The sequence below is a fragment of the Heptranchias perlo genome, chromosome 8 (genome assembly GCF_035084215.1).
Source record: "Heptranchias perlo isolate sHepPer1 chromosome 8, sHepPer1.hap1, whole genome shotgun sequence".
Classification (NCBI taxonomy): domain Eukaryota; kingdom Metazoa; phylum Chordata; class Chondrichthyes; order Hexanchiformes; family Hexanchidae; genus Heptranchias; species Heptranchias perlo.
In genome coordinates, this window is record NC_090332.1 from 62546748 (window position 1) to 62569283 (window position 22536).

General features: G+C 45.6%; 1 protein-coding gene across 1 annotated transcript in view; it reads left to right on the forward strand.

The window, feature by feature from the left end:
* LOC137324643 (5'-nucleotidase-like) overlaps positions 1-22536 on the forward strand; it is a 78223-nt gene that overhangs the window by 38852 nt on the left and 16835 nt on the right. The window contains exons 4-5 of the mRNA XM_067989186.1: positions 4254-4451; positions 9962-10116. Of these exons, the coding sequence (XP_067845287.1) occupies positions 4254-4451; positions 9962-10116 (353 nt within the window). The remainder of the gene's footprint in view (positions 1-4253; positions 4452-9961; positions 10117-22536) is intronic.

The window sequence follows — 22536 nt, forward strand, 5'->3', positions numbered from 1 at the left end:
CCTGACCAAGGCCTTGACATCCTTCATAAAGTGTGGTGCCCAGAATTGGTTGCAATACTCCAGCGGAGGCCTAATCAGTGCACCACATGTCCAAACTGCACTCAGTGTCTATACCAAATCACATGATTACTGGTCTAAGTATTAAGAAGCAATTAAGTTACAAGTTTTTACTAACATGTGAAATGGGAATGGTTTGCAGTGCGTTTCCAGTCAGGCCAGAAGTAACTCTTCCTACCTACCCATCCTGCAACACGACTCTTTAACGATTCATTTCTAGAGGGATAGAATTGAGAAGCAGAGAAATGATGTTAAACTTGTATAGAACCTTGGTCAGGCCACACTTGAAGTATTGTGCAGAGTGGTCTCCATATTACAAAAAGGATACAGAGGCTCTGGAGAAGGTGCAAAAAAAGATCCACAAGGATGATACCAGAACTGAGAGGTTAGACATATCAGGAAAGGCTGAACAGGCTGGGACTCTTCCTGTCGAAAAAAGAAGGCTGAGGGGTGAACTGATAGAGGTCTTTAAAATTATGAAAGGGTTTGACAAGGTAAACGTAGAGAAGATGTTTCCACTTGTGGGGGAGACCAAAACTAGAGGCTATAAATATAAGATAGTCACCAACAAATCCAATTGTGAATTCAAGAGAAACTTCTCTACCCAAAGAGTGGTTAGAATGTGGAACTCACGATGACAAGGAGCAGCTGAGGCAAATAGCATAAGTGCATGAACATAAACTCATGAGGGAGAAAGGACTTGAAGGATATGCTGATAGGATTAGATGTAGAGGGGTGTGAGGAGGCTCGTGTGGAGCATAAATGCCGGCATAGACCAGTTGGACCGAATGGCCTGTTCTGTGCTGTAGATTCTATGTAATTCCACATAGTTCAATGTAATACACTGTGATTAGGGACACTGGACGTATGAACAACCGGTGTTTGGGTGACCCACTGATATCATCTTCCTGCACATGCGTCGGGCCACAAGGTGACATCACTGCGCACACGCCGGGCCTTCCGAGAATATCTTTCCCTGCGCATGCTCAAAAACGGTCTTCAAATTACACGTTTCAGGCAGTGCGCTGAGTGAGTGCCATCCAATTACACCTCCCCCTTCCCTGCATTCTCAGCACAGTTCAGCACTAGGCGAAATGTCGTGGTCAGGAGACCCAGACTGAACAAGAGCGCTTTATGTTACAGAACACAGTAGAAACCAGGCATCTCCCTACTTTGAGGAATGGGAAATCAAAGGGTGAGTCAACTTGAGATACCCTCCAGCCTAGGCTCAGTGGTAGCACTCTTCCCTCTGGAGTTTGTGGGTTCCAGTGCCACTCCAGAGACTTGAGCATGTAATCTGGGCTGACACTTCAGTGCAGTGCTGAGGGAGGGCTGTGGGTGCTCAGTCATTGAGTATATTCAAGACTGAGATCGATGGATAATTGGACACTAAGGGAACTTTAGGGAACAGTTATTATAGTATCATAAGGTTTAGATTAGTTATGGAAAAGGACAAGGAGTACCCAGAGTAAAAATACTCAATTGGAGGAGGGCCAATTTCAGTGGGTTGAGAACAGATCCGGCCTGGGTCAATTGGAATCAAAGATCGGCAGGCTAAACTGTAATCGAACAATGGGCGGCCTTGAAAGAGGAGATGGTTCAGGAACAGTCTAGGTAAGTTCCCACGAGGAGAAAGATAGGGCAACTAAAGCCAGAGCTCCCTGGATGACGGAAGAGATAGAGAGTAAGATGAAGCAGAAAAAGCGGGTGTATGACAGATGTCAGATTGATAATACAAGTGAGAATCAGGCTGAATATAGAAAGTGAAAAAGGAAATAATAGAGGCAATGAAAGAGTATGACAATACACTGGCAGTTAACATAAAAGGGAATCCAAAAGTCTTCTATAGGTATATAAATAGTAAATGGGTGATAAGAGGAGGGTGGGGCAGATTAGGGACCAAAAAGGAGATCTACGCATGGAGGCAGGGGGCATGGTTGAGGTACTAAATGAGTACTTTGTATCTGTTTTTACCAAGGAAGAAGATGCTGCCAAAGTCACAGTAAAAGAGGAGGTCATTGAGATACGGGATGGGCTAAAAATTGATAAAGAGGTGGTACTAGAAAGGCTAGCTGTACTTAAAGTAGATAAGTCACCTGGTCCGGATGGGATGCATCCTAGGTTGCTGAGGGAAGAAAGGGGGGAAACTGCAGAGATCCCAGCCATAGTCTTTCAAACATCCTTGGATACGGGGGAGGTGCCAGAGGACTGGAGAATTGCAAATATTACACCATTGTTCAAAAAAGGATGTAAGGATAAACCCAGGAACTACAGGCCAGTCAGTTTAACCTCGGTAGTGGGGAAGCTTTTAGAAATAATAATCTGGGACAAATTTAATAGTCACTTGGACAAGTGTGGATTAATAAAGGAAAGCCAGCACGGATTTGTTAAAGGCAAATCGTGTTTAACTAACTTAATTGAGTTTTTTGATGAGGTAACAGAGAGAGTAGATCAGGGCAATGTAATTGATGTGGTGTATATGGACTTTTAAAAGGCATTTGATAAAGTGCCACATAATAGGCTTGTCAGCAAAATTGAAGTCCATGGAATAAAAGAGGCAGAGAGTAGTGGTGAACGGTTGTTTTTTGGACTGGAGGAAGGTATACAGTGGTGTTCCCCAGGGATCGGTGCTGGGAGCACATTTTATTTGATTATACGTTAATGACTTGGACTTGGGTGTACAGGGCACAATTTCAAAATTTGCAGATGACACTAAACTTGGAAGTATAGTAAACAGTGACGAGGATAGTGATAGACTTCAAGAGGATATAGACAGACTGGTGGAATGGGCGGACACATGGCAGAGGAGTGCGAAGTGATACATTTTGGCAGGAAGAATGAGGAGAGGCAATATAAACTAAATGGTACAATTCTAAAGAGGGTGCAGGAACAGAGAGATCTGGGAGTATATGTGCACAAATCTTTGAAGGTGAGAGGACAGGTTGAGAAAGCGGTTAAAAAAGCATACGGGATCCTGGGCTTTATAGTGTACAAAAGCAAGGAAGTTATGTTGAACCTTTATCAAACACTGGTTCAGCCACAACTGGAGTATTGTGTCCAATTCTGGGCACAGCACTTTAGGAAGGATGTGAAGGCCTTAGAGAGGGTGCAGAGAAGATTTACTAGAATGGTTCCAGGGATGAGGGACTTCAGTTACATGGATAGACTGGAGAAGCTGGGGTTGTTCTCCTTAGAGTAGAGAAGATTGAGAGGAGATTTGATAGAAGTGTTCAAAATCATGAAGGGTTTAGACAAAGTAAATAAAGAGAAACTGTCTCCATTGGCGGAAGGGTCAAGAACCAGAAGACACAGATTTAAGGTGAATGGCAAAAGAACCAAAGGCGACATGAGGAAAAACTTTTTTATGTAGCGAGTAGTTATGATCTGGAATGTGCTGCCTGAAAAGTTGGTGGAAGCAGATTCAATCGTGGCTTTCAAAAAGTAATTGGATCAATACTTAATGGGAAAAAATTTGCAGGGCTACGGGGGAAGAACGGGGGAATGTGCCTAATTGGATTGCTCTAATAAAGAGCTGGCATGGTCTCGATAGGCCAAATTACCTCCTTCTGTGCTTTAACCATTCTGTGATTCTATGATTCTAAGGGAATCAAGTGATATGGGGATAGGGCGGGAAAGTGGAGTTGAGATAGATCAGCCTTGATCATATTGAATGGCGGAGCAGGCTGAAGGGGCTCCTATTTCTTACGTTCTTATGTTCTTATCTACTGTCTTTTGGATAAGATGTTCAACAGAGACCCTCCCAGGTGGGTGTAAAAGATCCCACAGCACTATTTGAAGAAGAGTAGGGGAGTTTTTCCCGTTGTCCAATCCAATATTTATCCTTCAACTAACATCACTAAAACATTACCACATTACCTGGTCATTATCACATTGTTGTTTGTGGAACTTTGCTGTGCGCAAATTGGCTTCCGCGTTTCCCACATTACAACAATGACTACACTTCAAAAGTACATAAATGATTGTAAAGTGCTTTGGGATGCCCTGAGGCCATGAAAGGCGCTTTATAACTACAAGTTCTTTCTTTTCTTTCCCCTGGTGAATGCAGTGAGGCATCGACAGAGCTGTGAACAGGCCACCTACCTTGGTTGTGGAATGGAAGGATCAAATGAGGGGATAAATAACTTTTGCTGTCCACACTGTCTGCAATGCTTATATTGCTTGTTTTAACTTGACAGGCAGTGCTCCTTCCAATAATATCCCTGTTGGTCCTTACCCGTACATGGTTCGGTCAGACGATGACAAAGATGTTCCTGTCGTACAGGCTTACGCATACGGAAAGTACCTTGGATATCTAAAAGTGACCTTCAACAATGAAGGAATGGTGACCAAAGCTGAGGGAAATCCAATACTGTTGGACAGCAGCATCCCTCAAGGTAACATTACACCTAGACATTGATTGGAAGACATTTCATTGCGGAGAAAAAAATGCAGTTTGTGGAGCAACTTTTCTAAAAGGTGCATTTGTGATATGACAACGTGCAACTAAAAGAATTCAAGCAGATTGGATTTAAATGCAGACTGATTGAAGTTTATGTTCGGTATTGTTTGAGGAGAGTTGACTTTGGTTGAAGATGACAGAATCTAAGTGTTAACTTCAGTCTCATGCACCAATCATTCAAACTATCCACAGTTCTGCAGTCCGACCCATGTGTGTATTAATGGTCCCCATTGGCTACATCATGTTATTTGATTTTCCCTTCATATTTAAATTTTATTTGCTTTGTATTTAAGATACATAATAGTGATGTTGGTTGAGGGATAAATATTGGTCAGGACACTGGGGAGTGCTCCCCTCCTCTTCGAATAATGTCATGGGATTTTTATGTCGACCTGAGAGGGCAGGCGGGGCCTCAGTTTATACATGTTTGTTGTTGTTACTTGTGACACGGTCTACCTGAAAACTGGCTTCTTCAACTCCAGCTCAGTACATCCCCGCTGAATACTTGGCCCCCTCCTATCTCTCATCTACATGCTGCCCTTTGGCGACATCGTCTGAAAACACAAGGTCAGATACCACGTGTACGCTGATGACCCACAGCTCTACCACCACAACCACTTCCCTCGACCCCTGCACTGTCTCCCATTTGTTACATTGCTTCTCCGGGATGAGCAAAAATTTTCTCGAACTAAATATTTGGAAGACCGAAGCTATTGTCTTTAGTCCCTGCCACAAACTCCGTTCCCCAGTCACCAACTCCATCCCTCTCCCTGACCAGACCATTCGTAACCTTGACGTCCTATTTGATCCTGAGATGAGCTTCCGACCACGTATCTGCTCCATCACCAAAACTGCCTACTTCCACCTCCGTAACATCGCCCGTCTCTGCCCCTGCCTCAGCTCATCTGCTGCTGAAACCCTCATCCATGCCTTTGTTACCTCCAGACTGGACTATTCCAATGCTCTCCTGGCTGCCCGCCCATCTTCCACCCTCCATAAACTTGAGCTCATCCAAAACTCTGCTGCCCGTATCCTAACTCACACCAAGTCCCGTTCTCCCATCACCCCTGTGCTCGCTGACCTACATTGGCTCCCGGTCTGGGAACGCCTCGATTTTAATATTCAATCCCTTGTTTTCAAATCCCTCCGTAGCCACGCCCCTCCCTATCTCTGTAACTTCCTCCAGCCCTACAACTCTCAGAGATCTCTGCACTCCTCCAATTCTTGTCTCTTGCACATCCCTGATTTTAATCGCTCCACCATTGGTGGCCATGCCTTTGGCTGACTAGGCCCTATGCTCTGGAATTCCCTCACTAAACCTCTTTGCCTTTCAACTCTCTCTCCTCCTTTAAAACACTCCTTAAAACCTACCTCTTTGACCAAGCTTTTGGTCCCAATACCTCCTTATGTGGCTCGGTGTCAAATTTTGTGAAGCGCCTTGGGACGTTTTACTACGTTAAAGGCGCTATATAAATGCAAGTTGTTGTTGTTATTGTTGTTGAATGAATGGGCTAGAAAATTCGGTTTGAAGAGGCTGCTTTGTCGACACTCCCACTGCTTGGCCAAGAGTGGTAACTGAAACTGTGTAAGGTGTTCGCCTCTGGGTCAGAAGGTTGTGGGTTCAAGTTCATTCCAGAGACTTAAGCACAAAATCTAGGCTGACACTCCAGTGCAGTACTGTCGGAGGTGCCGTCTTTTGGATGACGTTAAACCGAGGCCCCATCTGCCCCCTCAGGTGGACATAAACTGCCCTCTCAGGTGGATGTAAAAGATCCAATGGTACTATTTCGAAGAGGAGCAGGGGTGTGCTCCCCGGTGTCGTGGCCAATATTTATCCCTCAATCAACATCACAAACAAATTATCTGGTCATTATCACATTGCTGTTGTGGGGCCTTACTGTACATAAATTGGCTGACATGTTTCTTACGTTACAACAGTGACTACATTTTAAAAGTGCTTCATTGGCTGTAAAGCGCTTTGGGACGTCCTGAGGTCATGAACAGTGTGATATAAATCCAAGTCTTTCTTTTTTTCTTTATCTGTCTAAGTCAGACTTCATAAAAAGGGAAAGTCCAGCTTCAAAAAAATCACACAATGGGTGAGTTAATAACTGAGAATGGAAGAGCATTTATGTCTCTCTGTTGTGGGAAGTGATTCACTTTTGTTTGTTGGAGCCTCTGATGAGAGATTCCGATCACTAAGGGAGTGATTTTCACACAGAGTTTAGTCTCACTGGTTGAGCTAAGAAGGGGATGGGGTGATTTTGTGTTCCCCGAAGGGAGCTGGGCTCACAGGGAGCACAGTTGGAGAATCAGGGCTACAGTGCGGTATCATTCTCTCTGAATTGCACTCCCTGAGAACACAGTTTCCTGCTGGGAGTATAAAATCACCCCGAGCAGGTCTTTAGAACCCATTAAATGAGAGCAAAGAGCAATTTACCGATATAGCAAAGAAGCGACATTCAGCATCATAATAGTCACAGTTGGCAGCGTCAGAATATAACTGATGGCCCCTGGATAGCTCAGGGACTTCAGCCAGCGGGTAGCTAAGCTTCAATGGGTGAATTCCCATGGGGATTCTCCCGATTGTCCAATATAACCTCGCCGGGAGTTCCAGAGAAACAGCATCAACACCATTTATGCTCTTTCTCCGGGATTTCTGTGGACCTTCTACCGAAATTACAGCGGACGATCAGAAACCCTCCATCCCCCTCCCCGATGAAAATTCACCCCCACGTAGAACATGATGGGGGCAGAGAATTCTTAAATTGCATACAGGAGAATTTTTTTAGCCAGAATACAGCAAGCCCAATGAGAGGGGGGGTCCAGTTCTGGATTTAGTTCTAGGAAATGAAGAGGGGCAGGTGGAAGAAGTAGCAGTGGGAGAGTATTTTGGTGGTAGTGATCATAATACAGTTAGTTTTAGCATAGTCATGGAAAAGGACAAAGACAGAGCAGGAGTAAAAGTTTTCAATTGAGGAAAGGCCAATTTTACTAAACTGAGAAGAGATTTAGCAGAAGTAAACTGGAAACAGCTACTTGAAGGTAAATCAGTGTCAGAGCAGTGGGAGACATTCAAAGGGGTGATTCAAGGGGTTCAGGGTAAACATGTTCCCACAAAGAAAAAGGGAGGGGCTGCCAAATCTCGAGCCCCCTGGATGTCAAGAAGCATTCAGGGTAAGATAAGGCAGAAAAAGAAAGCCTATGATAGACACCGGGAACTCAATACTACGGAAAGCTTAGAGGAGTATATAAGTGCAGGGGTGAAGTTAAAAAGGAAATTAGGAAAGCAAAGAGAGGGCATGAAAAAATATTAGCAGGTAAAGTCAAAGAAAACCCAAAGATGTTTTATAAAATACATTAAGAGCAAAAGGATAACTAAGGAAAGAGTAGGGCCTATTAGAGACCAAAAAGGTAAACTATGTATGGAGGTGGAAGATGTGGGTATGTTCTTAATGAATACTTTGCATCTGTCTTCACAAAGGAGAGGGATGATACAGGGATTGAAGTTAAGGAGGAGGAGTGTGAAATATTGGATGGCATAAACATAGTGAGAGAGGAAGTATTAAGGGGATTAGCATCTTTGAAAGTGGATAAATCACCAGGGCCGGATGAAATGTATCCCAGGCTGTTAAAAGAAACCAGGGAGGAAATAGCAGAGACTTTAACAATCATTTTCCAAACTTCACAGGATACAGGCGTAGTGCCGGAGGATTGGAGGACTGCTAACATTGTACCATTGTTTAAAAAGGGGGCGAAGGATAGACCGAGTAATTACAGGCCAGTCAGCCTAACCTCGCTGGTGGGCAAATTATTGGAATCAATTCTGAGGGACAGGATAAACTGTGACTTAGAAAGGCACGGACTAATCAAGGACAGTCAGCACGGATTTGTTAAGGGGAGGTCTTGTCTGACTAACTTGATTGAATTTTTCGAGGAGGTGACAAGGAGGATCGATGAAGGTAGTGCAATTGATGTACATGGATTTTAGCAAGGCTTTTGACAAGGTCCCACATGGCAGATTGGTCAAAAATGTAAAGGCCCATGGGATCCAAGGGAATGTGGCAAATTGGATCCAAAATTGGCTCGGTGGCAGGAAGTAAAATGTAATGGTCGACGGGTGTTTTTGCAACTGGAAGGCTGTTTCCAGTGGGGTGCTCAGTACTAGGTCCTTTGCTTTTTGTGGTATACATTAACGATTTGGACTTAAATGTAGGGGGCATGATTAAGAAATTTGTGGATGACACAAAGATAGGCCGTGTGGTTGATAGTGAGGAGGAAAGCTGTAGACTGCAGGAAGATATCAATGGACTGGTCAGATGGGCAGAAAAGTGGCAAATGGAGTTCAATTAGGAGAAGTGTGAGGTAATGCATTTGGGGAGAGCAAACAAGGCAAGGGAGGATACTGAGAGGTGTAGAGGAAGTGAGGGACCTTGGAGTGCATGTCCACAGATCCCTGAAGGTAGCAGGACAGGTAAATAAAGTGGTTAAGAAGGCGTATGGAATGCTTTCCTTTATTAGCCGAGGTATAGAATGTAAGAGCAGGGATGTTATGCTGGAACTGTATAAAACACTAGTTGGGCCACAGCTTGAGTACTGTGTACAGTTCTGGTCACCACATTACAGGAAGGATATAATTGCACTGGAGAGGATGCAGAGGAGATTTACGAGGATGTTGCCAGGATTGGAGAATTTTAGCAATGGTGACAGATTGGATAGGCTGGGGTTGTTTTCCTTGGAACAGAGGAGGCTGAGGAGTGATTTGCTTGAGGTGTACAAAATTATGAGGGGCCTAGATAGAGTGGATAGGAAGGTCCTATTTCCCTTAGTGGAGGGGTCAATAACCAGGGGGCATAGATTTAAAGTGATTGGTAGAAGGATTAGAGCGGAAATTAGGAAAATCTTTTTCACCCCAGGTGTGGTAGGGGTCTGGAACTCACTGCGTGAGATGGTGGTAGAGGCAGAAACCCTCAACTCATTTAAAAAATACCTGGATGTGCACCTGAAAAGCCATGACCTGCAGGGCTACGGACCAAATGCGGGAAAGTGAGATTAGGCTGGGTGGCTCATTTCTCAGCCGGCGCGGACACGATGGGCCGAATGGCCTCCTGTGCCGTAAATTTTCTGTGATTTCTGTGCGCTGAGTTCGCTGCTCCTGGCATTACCTCGTCACTCCCGACCAGAGTCCCTGCTTCTGATCGCTGTTCCCATTAGGGGGAAAGCAGGATGGGGCTTGGACATGGTGCCTCCTGCGGCTGAATAGCCTGCTGACGCTCATTGCGAAGGGTCACGCTCAAATAATGCTGCCTTGGCTAAGGGCAACCGTAAAGCCACACCCCGGCAAGGAGTCAACGTCTTGAGGAGAAAAGGAGAAAACTGGTGAGGAATATCATTTAATTCTATAAATCGATGGCATTAAAACTTTATCTCCCGTCTTACCTTCAGATGAGGCGCTGCTGGCAGATGTGAACAACTGGAAAAAAGCACTTGCCAATTATTCAAAGGAAGTCATTGGGGAAACACTGGTCTATCTGAACGGAACGACTGAGGAATGCAGGAATCGGGAATGCAATATGGGGAATTTAATCTGTGAAGCTATGGTAAGGAACACTTGTGTGGACAACTTCAGTGCCATTTACTTCATGGATATAAACCCGGCAGTATGTGACTATCTGCCATTGTTTAACCAAGGTACGGGAGGGGAGCCTTCACTCCATTTTCTGCCACTTGCTCGGATAATCTGAGTTGTGCAGTGGTTGAGTGATACAGACCAGTGATTTATTAGCCTCATATTGATACTGTCTCCTTTCTCCCCCCTCTTCCACCAGTTTCCTCCCCGTCCCACCTCTCCCCTCTGAAAGGTAGATGACCAAGGTGGTGGGGAGGAACTATGGGGAAGCGATTGCTGCTCCACAGATAACACTAGGGGTGATTGCACCCCCCAAAACTGACCTTGCAGGCCCTGTCCTGAACTCTGATTATATTTTTATGTGACTTGGTTTAACATTGGTCCCTCATTGCTGGGTTAATAACTCCACTGAAACAGCTGGAGGAAGGAGTTTGAGGTGCAGGTGCTATGCATTAGTGCACTAGAATCCTACTGTGTCATTATAAAGCCTACATGGATAATCTCTGTGAGATTATTTCCTTTAGAGTAGAGAAGGTGAAGGAGAGATTTAATAAAGATGTTCAAAAATATGAGGGGTTTTGATAGAATAAATAAGGAGAAACTTTTCCCACTGGCAGGAGGGTCGATAACCAAAGGACGCAAATTTAAGGTAATTCGCAAAAGAACCAGAGAGGAGATGAGGAGAAATTTTTTTACCCAGTGAGTTGTAATGATCTGGAATGCATTGCCTGAAAGGGTGGTGGAAGCAGATTAAATATTTACATTGAAAAGGGAATTGGATAAATACTTGAAAAGGAAACATTTGCAGGGCTATGGGGAAAGAACGGGAGATTGGGGCTAATTGGATAGCTCTTTCCAAGAGCTGGCACAGGCACGATGGGCCAAATGTGCTGTATGATCCTATAAAGTCACTTCACAGTGTTCAAAAGCAAGCCTTTTATTTATTAGTGGGATATGAGCAACAGTGAAAAGGCAGCACGTATCGTCTATCCCTACTTGGTCTAAAAGCATTAAGAGTCATAGAATCAGAGAATCATAGAGAGTCGTTACAGCGCAAAAGGCGGCCATTCGGCCCATCGAGCCTGTGCCGGCTCTTTGCAAGAGCAATCCAGTTAGTCCCGTTCCCCTGATTTCTTCCTGTAGCCCTGCAAATTTTTTCCTTTCAAATATTTATCCAATTCCTTTTTGAAAACCACGATTGAATCTGTATCCACCAGCCTTTCAGGCAGTGCATTCCAGATCAGAACTACTCGCTGTGTAAAAAAGTTTTTCCTCACATCACCTTTGCTTCTTTTACCAATCACCTTAAATATGTGTCTTTTGATTCTCGACCAATGGGAATAGTTTCTCTTTATTTACTTAAGGCCTTCACCCCATCCTTCCTAAAGTGCTGTGCCCAGAATTGGACACAACACTCCGGTTGTGGCCAAACCAGTGTTTTATGGAGATTCAACATAACTTCCTTGCTTTTGTACTCTATGCCTCTGTGTATAAAGCCCAGGATCCCGTATGCTTTTTTAACCACTTTCTCAACCTGTCCTGCCACCTTCAAAGATTTATGCACAAATACCCCTGGGTCTCTCTGTTCCTGCACCCCCTTTAGAATTGCACCATTTAGTTTATATTGCCTCTCCTTGTTCTTCCTGCCATAATGTATCACTTTGCATTTCTCTGCGTTAAATTTAATCTGCCATGTGTCCGTCCATTCCACCAGCCTGTCTATGTCCTCTTGAAGTCTACACATAGTGTTGGACTGGAGTCACACATAGGCCAGATAAGGTAAGGGAGTGGCAGGTTCCCTTCCCTGAAGTACGTTAATGAACCTGTCGGGTTTTTAAGAACATAGGAACAGGAGTGGGACATTCAGCCCCTTCAGCCTGTTCCGCCATTCAATTAGATCATGGTTGATCTATCTTAATTTCATTTACCCATCTTGGTTCCGTAACCCTTAACACCCTTGCCTAACAAAAAACTATCAATCTCAGTTTTGAATTTTCAATTGACTGAGCCTCAACAGCTTTTTGGGGGAGAGAGTTCCAGATTTCCACTACCCTTTGTGTGAAGAAGTGCTTCCTGACATCACTCCTGAATGGCCTAGCTCTAATTTTAAGGTTATGCCTCCTTGTTCTGGACTCCCCCACCAGAGGAAATAGTTTCTCTCTATCTACTCTATCAAAACCTTTAATCATCTTAAACACCTCGATTAGATCACCCCTTAACCTTCTGTAATAAATTTATGCAACCTGGCATCATAATTTAACCCTTTTAACCGCAGTATCATTCTGGTGAATCTGTGCTGCACCCTTTCCAAGGCCAATATATCCTTCCTGGGATGCAGTGCCAAGAACTGAATTCAGTACTCCAGATGTGATCTAACCAGAGCTCTGTACAGCTGTAACATAACTTCCACCTCTTTGTATTCCAGTCCCCTTGAGATTAGGGTCAACATTCCATTAGCTTTTTAATTATTTTTTGTACCTGTCCACTAGCTTTTAGTGATTTCTGTACTTGGACCCCTAAGTGATAGAATCATCATAGAAAGGTTACAGCACGGAAGGAGGCCCTTCGGCCCATCGAGTCCATGTCAGCTCTGTGCAAGAACAATCCAGCTAGTCCCACTCCCCCGCCCTATCCTTGTAGCCCTGAAAATTTTTTCTTTTCAAATACTTATCCAGTTCCCTTTTGAAGGCCATGATTGAATCTGCCTCCACCACCCCCTCAGGCAGTGCATTCCAGATCCTAACCACTCGCTGTGTAAAAAAGTTTTTCCTCATGTCACCTTTGGTTCCTTTGCCAATTACCTTAAATCTATGTCCTCTGGTTCTTGACCCTTCCACCAATGGGAACAGTTTCTCTCTATCTACTCTGTCTAGAACCTTCATGATTTTGAATACCTCTATCAAATCTCCTCTCAACCTTCTCTGTTCCAAGAAGAACAACACCAGCTTCTCCAGTCTATCCACATTACTAAAGTCCCTCATCCCTGGAATCATTCTAGTAAATCTCTTCTACACCCTCTCTAAGGCCTTCACATCTTTCCTCAAGTGCGGTGCCCAGAACTGGACACAATACTCCAGTTGAGGCCGGACCAATGTTTTATAAAGGTTCATCAGACTGCCTTGCTTTTATACTCTATGGCCCCGATATTACCAGGGAGGTGGGTTGGCAGTGGGGGGTCGACTGGGCACGTGGGTAACCCGCCCAGTAAAATCGGTGGGTTCCCCACGCGATCACAAGTAAATTGAAGCCATTTACCTTGGCTTCCGGGTTTCCTGTTGGAAACCTGCGCTGTGGGCGGACTGCGCACCCGCATCACAGGCTGTCAGCTGGAGGAACCCTATTTAAAGGGGCAGTCCTCTAATGCTGCTCCTGCAGCAAATAGCCAAAATTACAGCATGGAGCAGCCCAGGGGAAAGGCTGCACCCATGTTTAATGATGCCTCACTCCAGGTCTTACTTGATGGGGTGAGGAGGAGGAGGGAGATCGTCTACCCGGTTGATGGGAGGAAGTGGCCTGCCTCTGCCACCAAGAAGGCCTGGCTCGAGGTGGCAGAGGAGGTCAACAGTACCAGCAACATATCCCGCACCTGGATACAGTGCAGGAAGCACTTCAAAAACCTAACTAGGTCAGCCAAAGTGTGCACACTTACTCATTCTCCTACACTCCGTCTTCCACATCACTGCCCCCACTCCACAACTCCTTCTGCACTGCCAACACTACTCTATCACATCACTCCTCTCACCCACTCAAACCTCATTCTCAACTTACCTGCACTTACTCACCTCCCCAGTACTCATCCCACCACTACCACTCAACCCAATCCTCATACAGTCTCATGGCTCTGCCTCATACCCACCCTCTGATACATCTCTTTCATGATCACCCTCACCCAACCTGCCACTACCTCTGCTGCAACCACAGGGGATGCATCACGTATGAGTAGTAGGAAGCACAAGGCAAAGGTTTTGTGAGCTCAAAGGGGCTGCATAAGGGTGCCTGACGGTTTGTCATGTTTTTTATTTATATTTGATTTTGGTTCAACTTTCATTAACTATTACATTATATATTACCACTACTGCCACTCTTGGCCATTCTTGACTGGTTTGTGCAATAAGTCCCTTTCATGAGGTTCTCCATGAACACCCACACTTGATGCCACCCATTGGGTCACCCTACAGTGGGTGTATGTGTACTTGCAAGACTATTTTGTGCAGGTGCCTGTGACGCAGCACTGTGTTGTGGAGCTCCACGTGGCGGAGGTGGACGGCATGCCTGGCGAGGCTGGTGATGTTGCTCATCCTCGGATGAAGTGATGAATGCAGCCATGGCGGCCCCCATCCTGACGGTGTGAGTTTGAGGGGGTCCGCAAAGTAGGTAAATGTGTTTGCACAGCAGAGTTTAGGGTATAAATTAATAATTTTGAGTGGAAAGACAAAGGTGTTGCAGCCAAAACTTTGTCTGAAGTGACAGAGTGCCCTGCTGTAATAAATGAGGTTTTCCCCCCAACTGTCAAAAAAATCCTTTGCATTTCCCACTGGCTGCTGGCTGAAACACGTCTGCTCCAACAGGGAATGTTTCCCACAGCACGTAAAATACGCTGAGGATCCATGAAAATTGCAGCCCTGCCAAAATCTCCTGTCAATGAGGCCTGTCAAGTACCTCAACTAGGTAAGTATTTAAATTGTCATCCCGCCGACTTTAATTGCCGGTGGGAGTCCCGCATGCGGGAGCTGCGCACGCACCCGAACGCATCACTGGAGAATCCGGAAGTGGGCGGGTTGGAGCCGGGCTCTGGACCCGCTCCGGGATTCCCCGATTTTACGAGCCCCCCCACCCCCCAACGCACCCGCTCGGCCATCCTAACATCGACCCAATGCCTCCATTTATAAAGCCTAGGATCCCGTATGCTTTTTAAACCGCTTTTTCAACCTGCCCTGCCACCTTCAATGATTTGTGTAGATATACCCCCAGATCTCTCTGTTCCTGTACTCCTTTTAGAATTGTGCCCTTTAATTTATATTGCTTCTCCTCATTCTTCCTACCAAAATGTGTCACCTCGCATTTTTCCGCATTATATTTCATCTGCCACGTGTCCGCCCATTCCACCAGCCCGTCTACATCCACTTGACGTCTGTCACAATTCTCCTCACTGTTCACTACACTTCCAAGTTTTGTGTTATCTGCAAATTTTGAAATTGTGCCCTGTACACCTAAGTGCAATATATATCAAGAAAAGCAGTGGTCCTGGTACTGACCCCTGGGGAACACCATCGTATATCTCCTTCCAGTCCGAAGGCTTCTGCTCATCCACAGTTCCTTGCTTCTCACCATTCAGAAAGTACTCTGATCTATCTTTCTTAGGTCTAAAGCGGATGACCTCACTTTCCCACATTGAACTCCATCTGCCACAGTTTAGCCACAGTGCCAAATCTTTAGTGTTGTCCTTGATACCCCATGCAAGCTTTATCTCGTATTCCCTTTTTGCAGCTCTTACTACTTTCTTTGTATCCCCTTGCCGTCTTTATATCTCTCCCAGTCCGTGGTATCTCTACTGTTCTTTGCTTTTGTTAAAACCCTTTCTTCTAGTTTTTTACTCTCTCTCACTTCTCTTGTTGACCAAGGTTGTTTAATTACACACATAGAGCTCTTGCCCTTTAGGGGTATATACAGGTCTTCTATTCTACCAAATACTTTTTTGTCTTACACTTCCCACCGTAGTTTTTGATAATTGTATCCATGTGATTTATATCAATTAGTGTTAATTGTATTCAGATGGTGGGTATCAATTGGAGATTCTCTTGTAGCCATTTATAGGAAGGAGCTTAACTAGGGGGGCACGATGCATAAAGGGGAGCTCTGAGAATAAAAGCATGGAAGCAACTGAAGTCTCGGCTCTAGTATTCTATCCTTCACCATCTGGCTATCTGACTTTTTACAGTTTTATCTGTTTATAGATCTGCCCAGTCTACTGTGGTCAATTCCTACCTTATTCCTCCAAAGTCAGCCTTACCTAAATTTAAAACCTCGGTTCGTGACTCTCCCTTCTCCCTCTCAAAACTAATAGCGAATTCAGTCATATTATGGTCACTCTTAGTTAGATGTTCCCTCACCGTTAGATTATTGACTTGTTCAGGCTCATCACTCATTACTAAATCTAATACGGCCTGTTCTCTTGTTGGTTCAAGAACATATTGTTCCAGAAAACTGTCCTAAATTCACTGAAGAAATTCACTGTCTTTGGCATTCGATTTGTTCTGTTCCCCCCTGTCTATGTGAGTAGTAAAGTCTCCCATTATAACCACTCTGTTTTTGCAACAGGCTTCTCTGATCTCCATGTTTATGTATCTCACTACTTTATCACTGCTATCTGGAGGTCTAGAAACCACTCCCACCAAAGTCTTCTATCCTTTTTTATTCCTCAATTCCACACATAACGTTTTCTCACCCTTACTGATATCCCCTCTTTCTAATCCTGTAATAGTGTCCCTTATCAATATGGCTACTCCTCCTCTTTTTCCAATAATTTTCCAAAAATTTTCCATACCGTTCACCTGAGGAAGGAGGAAGCCTCCGAAAGCTTGTGGAATTTAAAATAAATTTGTTGGACTATAACTTGGTGTTGTAAAATTGTTTGCAATTGTCAACCCCAGTCCATCACCGGCATCTCGACATCATTTTTCCAATAACCCTGTCCTTTCTAAAGGCCTTATAACCTGGAATATTTATCTCCTGTTTGTAGCCAGTTCTCAGTGATGCCCACTACGTCACACCCTGTTAGCTGAATTTACACTTTTAATTCACTTGTTTTATTTCTTATGCTACGTGCACTAGTGTGTAGAACTTTTAATTTGGCAATAGACCCTGTCATGCCCCGATGTTAACACATGTTTTAACTTATCACATTCCTTGTTCCTTTTATCACTTCTGTTGTATTTTGTTATTATTTCCTATATTTTTGATGAACCTGAAGTATTTCTATTACCTTTAACACTATTGATGACCTTCGCTCTCATCCCTTTTTTTAATCTTTAGGCTATTTTTATTTCTGACTGAGCCCTCACCTCACCTTTATTGTTTTAAAATCCTTTCTACAGCTCTATTTATCTTTTCAGCTAGGATCTTGGCCCCAGCTCGGCTCAGGTGAAGCCCCTCCCAGGGGTACAGCTCCTTCCTGTACCAGTACTGATGCCAATGTCCTATGAAATGGAACCCCTCTTTCCCACATCAATCCTTTAGCCATGTGTTAACTTTCCCAATCTGTTTATCCCTATGTCAATTGGCACTATGCCAATGTGGCTGAGGTAAGATTATTACCCTCAAGGTCCCGCCTTTTAATTTAACTCCTATTTCCTGGTACTCCCTCAGCAGGACTTGCTCCCGTTTTTTTCCTATGTCATTGGTCCCGACATTGCCCACGATAACTGGATCTACTCCCACTCTTTCCAAATTCCTTTCCAGCTGCATCGAGATATCCCTTACCCTGGCACCAGGTAGGCAACACATCCTTTGGGACTCTCGCTCATGGCTGTAGAGGATGTTCTATATTCCCCATATTATTGAATCCCCTATAACTACTATGTTTCTGTTCTGGTCCTCCCGCCTTTGGACAGCCCTCTGCTCCACGGTGCCTAGGTCTGCATTGTGGCTGTCCTTCCTGCAGTCTTTCCTCTTATCCTCACAGGTATCAAGTACATTGTACATGTTGGACAGGACCAGTGTCTGCAGGACCTCCTTCTCTATCTCTCTTCGGTTCCCCTTATCCCGCTGACTGACAGTCACACTCCCCGCTTCCTGCACCTGTGCGACTGTACTCTGGAGTAAGCTATTCAGAAATTCCTTCCCCTCCCTTATGCCTTGGAATGTCTCAACTCGCACTCCAGCTCAATGACTCGAAGCTGGAGTATCTCAAATGTAAGGAATCTTTCAACACCAGGTTATAGTCCAACAGTTTTATTTGAAAATCACAAGCTTTCTCCTTCGTCAGGTCAGTGTGAGATTATATATACCTCAAGGCAGAGATATTTCTTGCAGATGTGGTGGTCCAGGTCAGTCCTGCTGTCTGCAAACTCCCACAAATCACAGTCCCGACACATCGCCTGCACTGCCTTTTCCAATATTTATTTATTTGTAGTAATTTATTTCTAGATATAGTAGAATTAATTGAGATCGAGATTATATTTAGTAGATGGATTCAGCTTGATTTCAGATTAATTTGTAAATAATTAGTCTTGTTTTTTGTTTATGTACTTATTTATTTAATTAATTATTTAAATTTGAAAGATTAGTTGATAGTTGAAATTAGATTGTGTAAAGTAAATTCGATATTTCTCCTTATCTTAAATTCCTCGGGTTCCGTTGCTCCTTTCACTCTGCGATGATTTTGAGGTCACTTTTAATGTCACTTATTCAGATTTTTCTCCTGTGTTTCTGAAGGTCACAATCTCACCGCATTCTCTGTATACTCTGGCTCTCCGCTCTCACCGCACTCTCTGTATACTCTGGCTCTCCGCTCTCACCGTACTCTCTGTATACTCTGGCTCTCCGCTCTCACCGCACTCTCTGTATACTCTGGCTCTCCGCTCTCACCGCACTCTCTGTATACTCTGGCTCTCCGCTCTCACCGCACTCTCTGTATACTCTGGCTCTCCGCTCTCACCGCACTCTCTGTATACTCTGGCTCTCTGCTCTCACCACGTTCTCAATATACTCTGGGTCTCCGCTCTCACCGCACTCTCTTAGACGATGGCTCTACGTTCTCGCTGCACTCTATACTCTGGGAATCCGTTCTCGCTGCACTCTCTTATACTCTGGCTCTCTGCTCTCACCGCGTTCTCTTTATACTCTGGGTGTTCCCTCTCACCGTGCTCTCTTTATACTCTGGGTGTTCCCTCTCACCGTGCTCTCTTTATACTCTGGGTGGTCCCTCTCACCGTGCTCTCTTTATACTCTGGGTGGTCCCTCTCACCGTGCTCTCTTTATACTCTGGGTCTCTGCTCTCACTACGCTCTCTTTATTCTCTGGGTCTCCGCTCTCACTGTGCTCCTTTGATACTCTGGTAAGTTGAGGATGAGCTTTAAGTGGGTGTGAGGAGTGATGTGATGGAGTAGTCTTGGCAGTGCAGAATGTGAGGGGGGTGGGGCAGTGATGTGAAGGTTGGGGGCTGGTGATATGTACCACGGAATGCAGGAGAATCAGTGAGTGTACTCACTTTTGCTGACCTAGTTAGGTCATTGAAACGCTTCCTGCACTGGACCCAACCACGGGAGATGTTGCTCCTGCCTTCGAGCCAGGCCTTCTTGGTGGCAGAGGCAGGGCACTTCCTCCTGTCGGCCGTGTAAAATAGTTCCTTCCTCCTCCTCCTGTAGATGGTAGTGTGCACCATCTACAGAATGTGCTGCAGCAACTCGCCAAGGCTTCTACAACAGCACCTCCCAAACTCGTGACCTCTACCACCTAGAAGGACAAGAGCAGCAGGCACATGGGAACAACACCACCTGCACGTTCCCCTCCAAGTCACACACCATCCTGACATGGAAATATATCACCGTTCCTTCATCGTCGCTGGGTCAAAATCCTGGAACTCCCTTCCTAACAGCACTGTGGGAGAACCTTCACCACACGGACTGCAGCGGTACAAGAAGGCGGCTCACCACCACCTTCTCAAGGGCAATTAGGGATGGGCAATAAATGCTGGCCTTGCCAGGGACGCACACATCCCACGAACGAATAAAAAAAATCATCCCGGCCAGCAGCACCTCAAGTGAGGAGTCGATGAATCATGGAGCAGCCTTGCCCCTGTGCTGCTCCATTGGATCTCCTTGAGCTTTGCTTCAGCAAAATCCATTGGTGCAATGGCCCTTTAAATCTACACGCTCCAGCTGACAACAGGTCATGCAGGTGTGCAGTCCGCCTGCTGCACAGCTTTCGGACGCCAAACAAGAAAACAAGATTAATGGCCTCCAATTAAGTTGCGATCGCGAGGGGAACTGTGCTTCCTGCATACTCTGTGTCTCCGCTCTCACCGTGTTCTCTTTATACTCTGGGTCTCCGCTCTCACCGTGTTCTCTTTATACTCTGGGTCTCCGCTCTCACCGTGTTCTCTTTATACTCTGGGTCTCCGCTCTCACCGTGTTCTCTTTATACACTGGGTCTCCGCTCTCACCGTGTTCTCTTTATACTCTGGGTCTCCGCTCTCACCGTGTTCTCTTTATAATCTGGGTATCCACTCTCACTGTGCTCCTTTTATACTCTGGGTCTCCGCTCTCACCGTGCTCCCTTTATACTCTGGGTCTCCACTCTCACCGTACTCGCTTTATGCTCTGGGTCTCTGCTCTCACCGTGCTCCCTTTATACTCTGGGTCTCCGCTCTCACCGCACTCTCTTATACTATGGCTCTACGTTCTCGCTGCACTCTCTTTATACTCTGGGTCTCCGTTCTCGCTGCACTCTCTTATAATATGGCTCTACGTTCTCGCTGCACTCTCTTATAATATGGCTCTACGTTCTCGCTGCACTCTCTTATAATATGGCTCTATGTTCTCGCTGCACTCTCTTATACTCTGGCTCTCTGCTCTCACCGCACTCTCATACTCTGGCTCTCCGCTCTCGCTGCACTCTTTTTATACTCTGGGTGTTCCCTCTCACCGTGCTCTCTTTATACTCTGGGTCTCCGCTCTCACCGCGCTCTCTTTATACTCTGGGTCACCGCTCTCACTGTGCTCCTTTTATACTCTGGGTCTCCGCTCTCACTGTGCTCCTTTTATACTCTGGGTCTCCACTCTCACTGTGCTCCTTTTATACTCTGGGTCTCCGCTCTCACCGCGCTCTCTTTATACTCTGGGTCTCCGCTCTAAACGTGCTCCTTTTATACTCTGGGTCTCCGCTCTCACTGTGCTCCTTTTATACTCTGGGTCTCCGCTCTCACTGTGCTCCTTTTATACTCTGGGTCTCCACTCTCACTGTGCTCCTTTTATACTCTGGGTCTCTGCTCTCACCGTGCTCTCTTTATACTCTGGGTCTCCACTCTCACCGTGCTCTCTTTATACTCTGGGTCTCCGCTCTCACCGTGCTCTCTTTATACTCTGGGTCTCCGCTCTCACTGTGCTCCTTTTATACTCTGGGTCTCCACTCTCACCGTGCTCCCTTTATACTCTGGGTCTCCGCTCTCACCGTGCTCCTTTTATACTCTGGGTCTCCGCTCTCACTGTGCTCCTTTTATACTCTGGGTCTCCGCTCACACTGTGCTCCTTTTATACTCTGGGTCTCCACTCTCACTGTGCTCCTTTTATACTCTGGGTCTCCGCTCTCATCGTGCTCTCTTTATACTCTGGGTCTCCACTCTCACCGTGCTCTCTTTATACTCTGGGTCTCCGCTCTCACCGTGCTCTCTTTATACTCTGGGTCTCCGCTCTCACCGCGCTCCCTTTATACTCTGGGTCTCCGCCCTCACCGTGCTCTCTTTATACTCTGGGTCTCCGCTCTCACCGTGCTTTCTTTATACTCTGGGTCTCCGCCCTCACCGTGCTCTCTTTATACTCTGGGTCTCCGCTCTCACCGTGCTTTCTTTATAATCTGGGTTTCCGCTCTCATCGTGCTCCTTTTATAATCTGGGTCTCCGCCCTCACCGTGCTCCCTTTGTACTCTGGGTCTCTGCTCTCACCGTGCTCCTTTTACACTCTGGGTCTCTGCTCTCACCGTGCTTTCTTTATACTCTGGGTCTCCGCTCTCACCGTGCTTTCTTTATACTCTGGGTCTCCGCTCTCACCGTGCTCCTTTTATAATCTGGGTCTCCGCCCTCACCGCGCTCCCTTTATAATCTGGGTCTCCGCTCTCACCGTGCTCCTTTTACACTCTGGGTCTCTGCTCTCACCGTGCTCCCTCTATACTCTGGGTCTCCGCTCTCACCGCGCTCCCTTTATACTCTGCGTCTCCGCCCTCACCGTGCTCCTTTTATAATCTGGGTCTCCGCCCTCACCATGCTCCTTTTATAATCTGGGTCTCTGCTCTCACCGTGCTCTCTTCATGTTCTCGGGGCACGAATTTAAAAGGAGATTATGGGTGCGGGCAAAGATAATTAATGCCGGCGGGAGAATATTTAAAGCAGTAATTCAAGTACTTGAATCCAATTAAGAATCAAGGCAAGCGATTTCCATGCTGAGTGCTGTGTGAAACACGCCATGGGAAAGTAGTCAGGTTTCAGCCTGCAGCCATTTGGCCATTTAAATCTCTGTTTGACAGATGGGGTAAAAGGTGAGTAGGGCACTCAGTTCTCTCAGACAAACTTTTGGCTGGGAGATCATTTGTTTTTTGACTGAAAATTCTTGGTTCACACTCAGAATTATAGTATTTACACATATTTACCTACTTTTCGTACCCCCTCAAACTGACACCA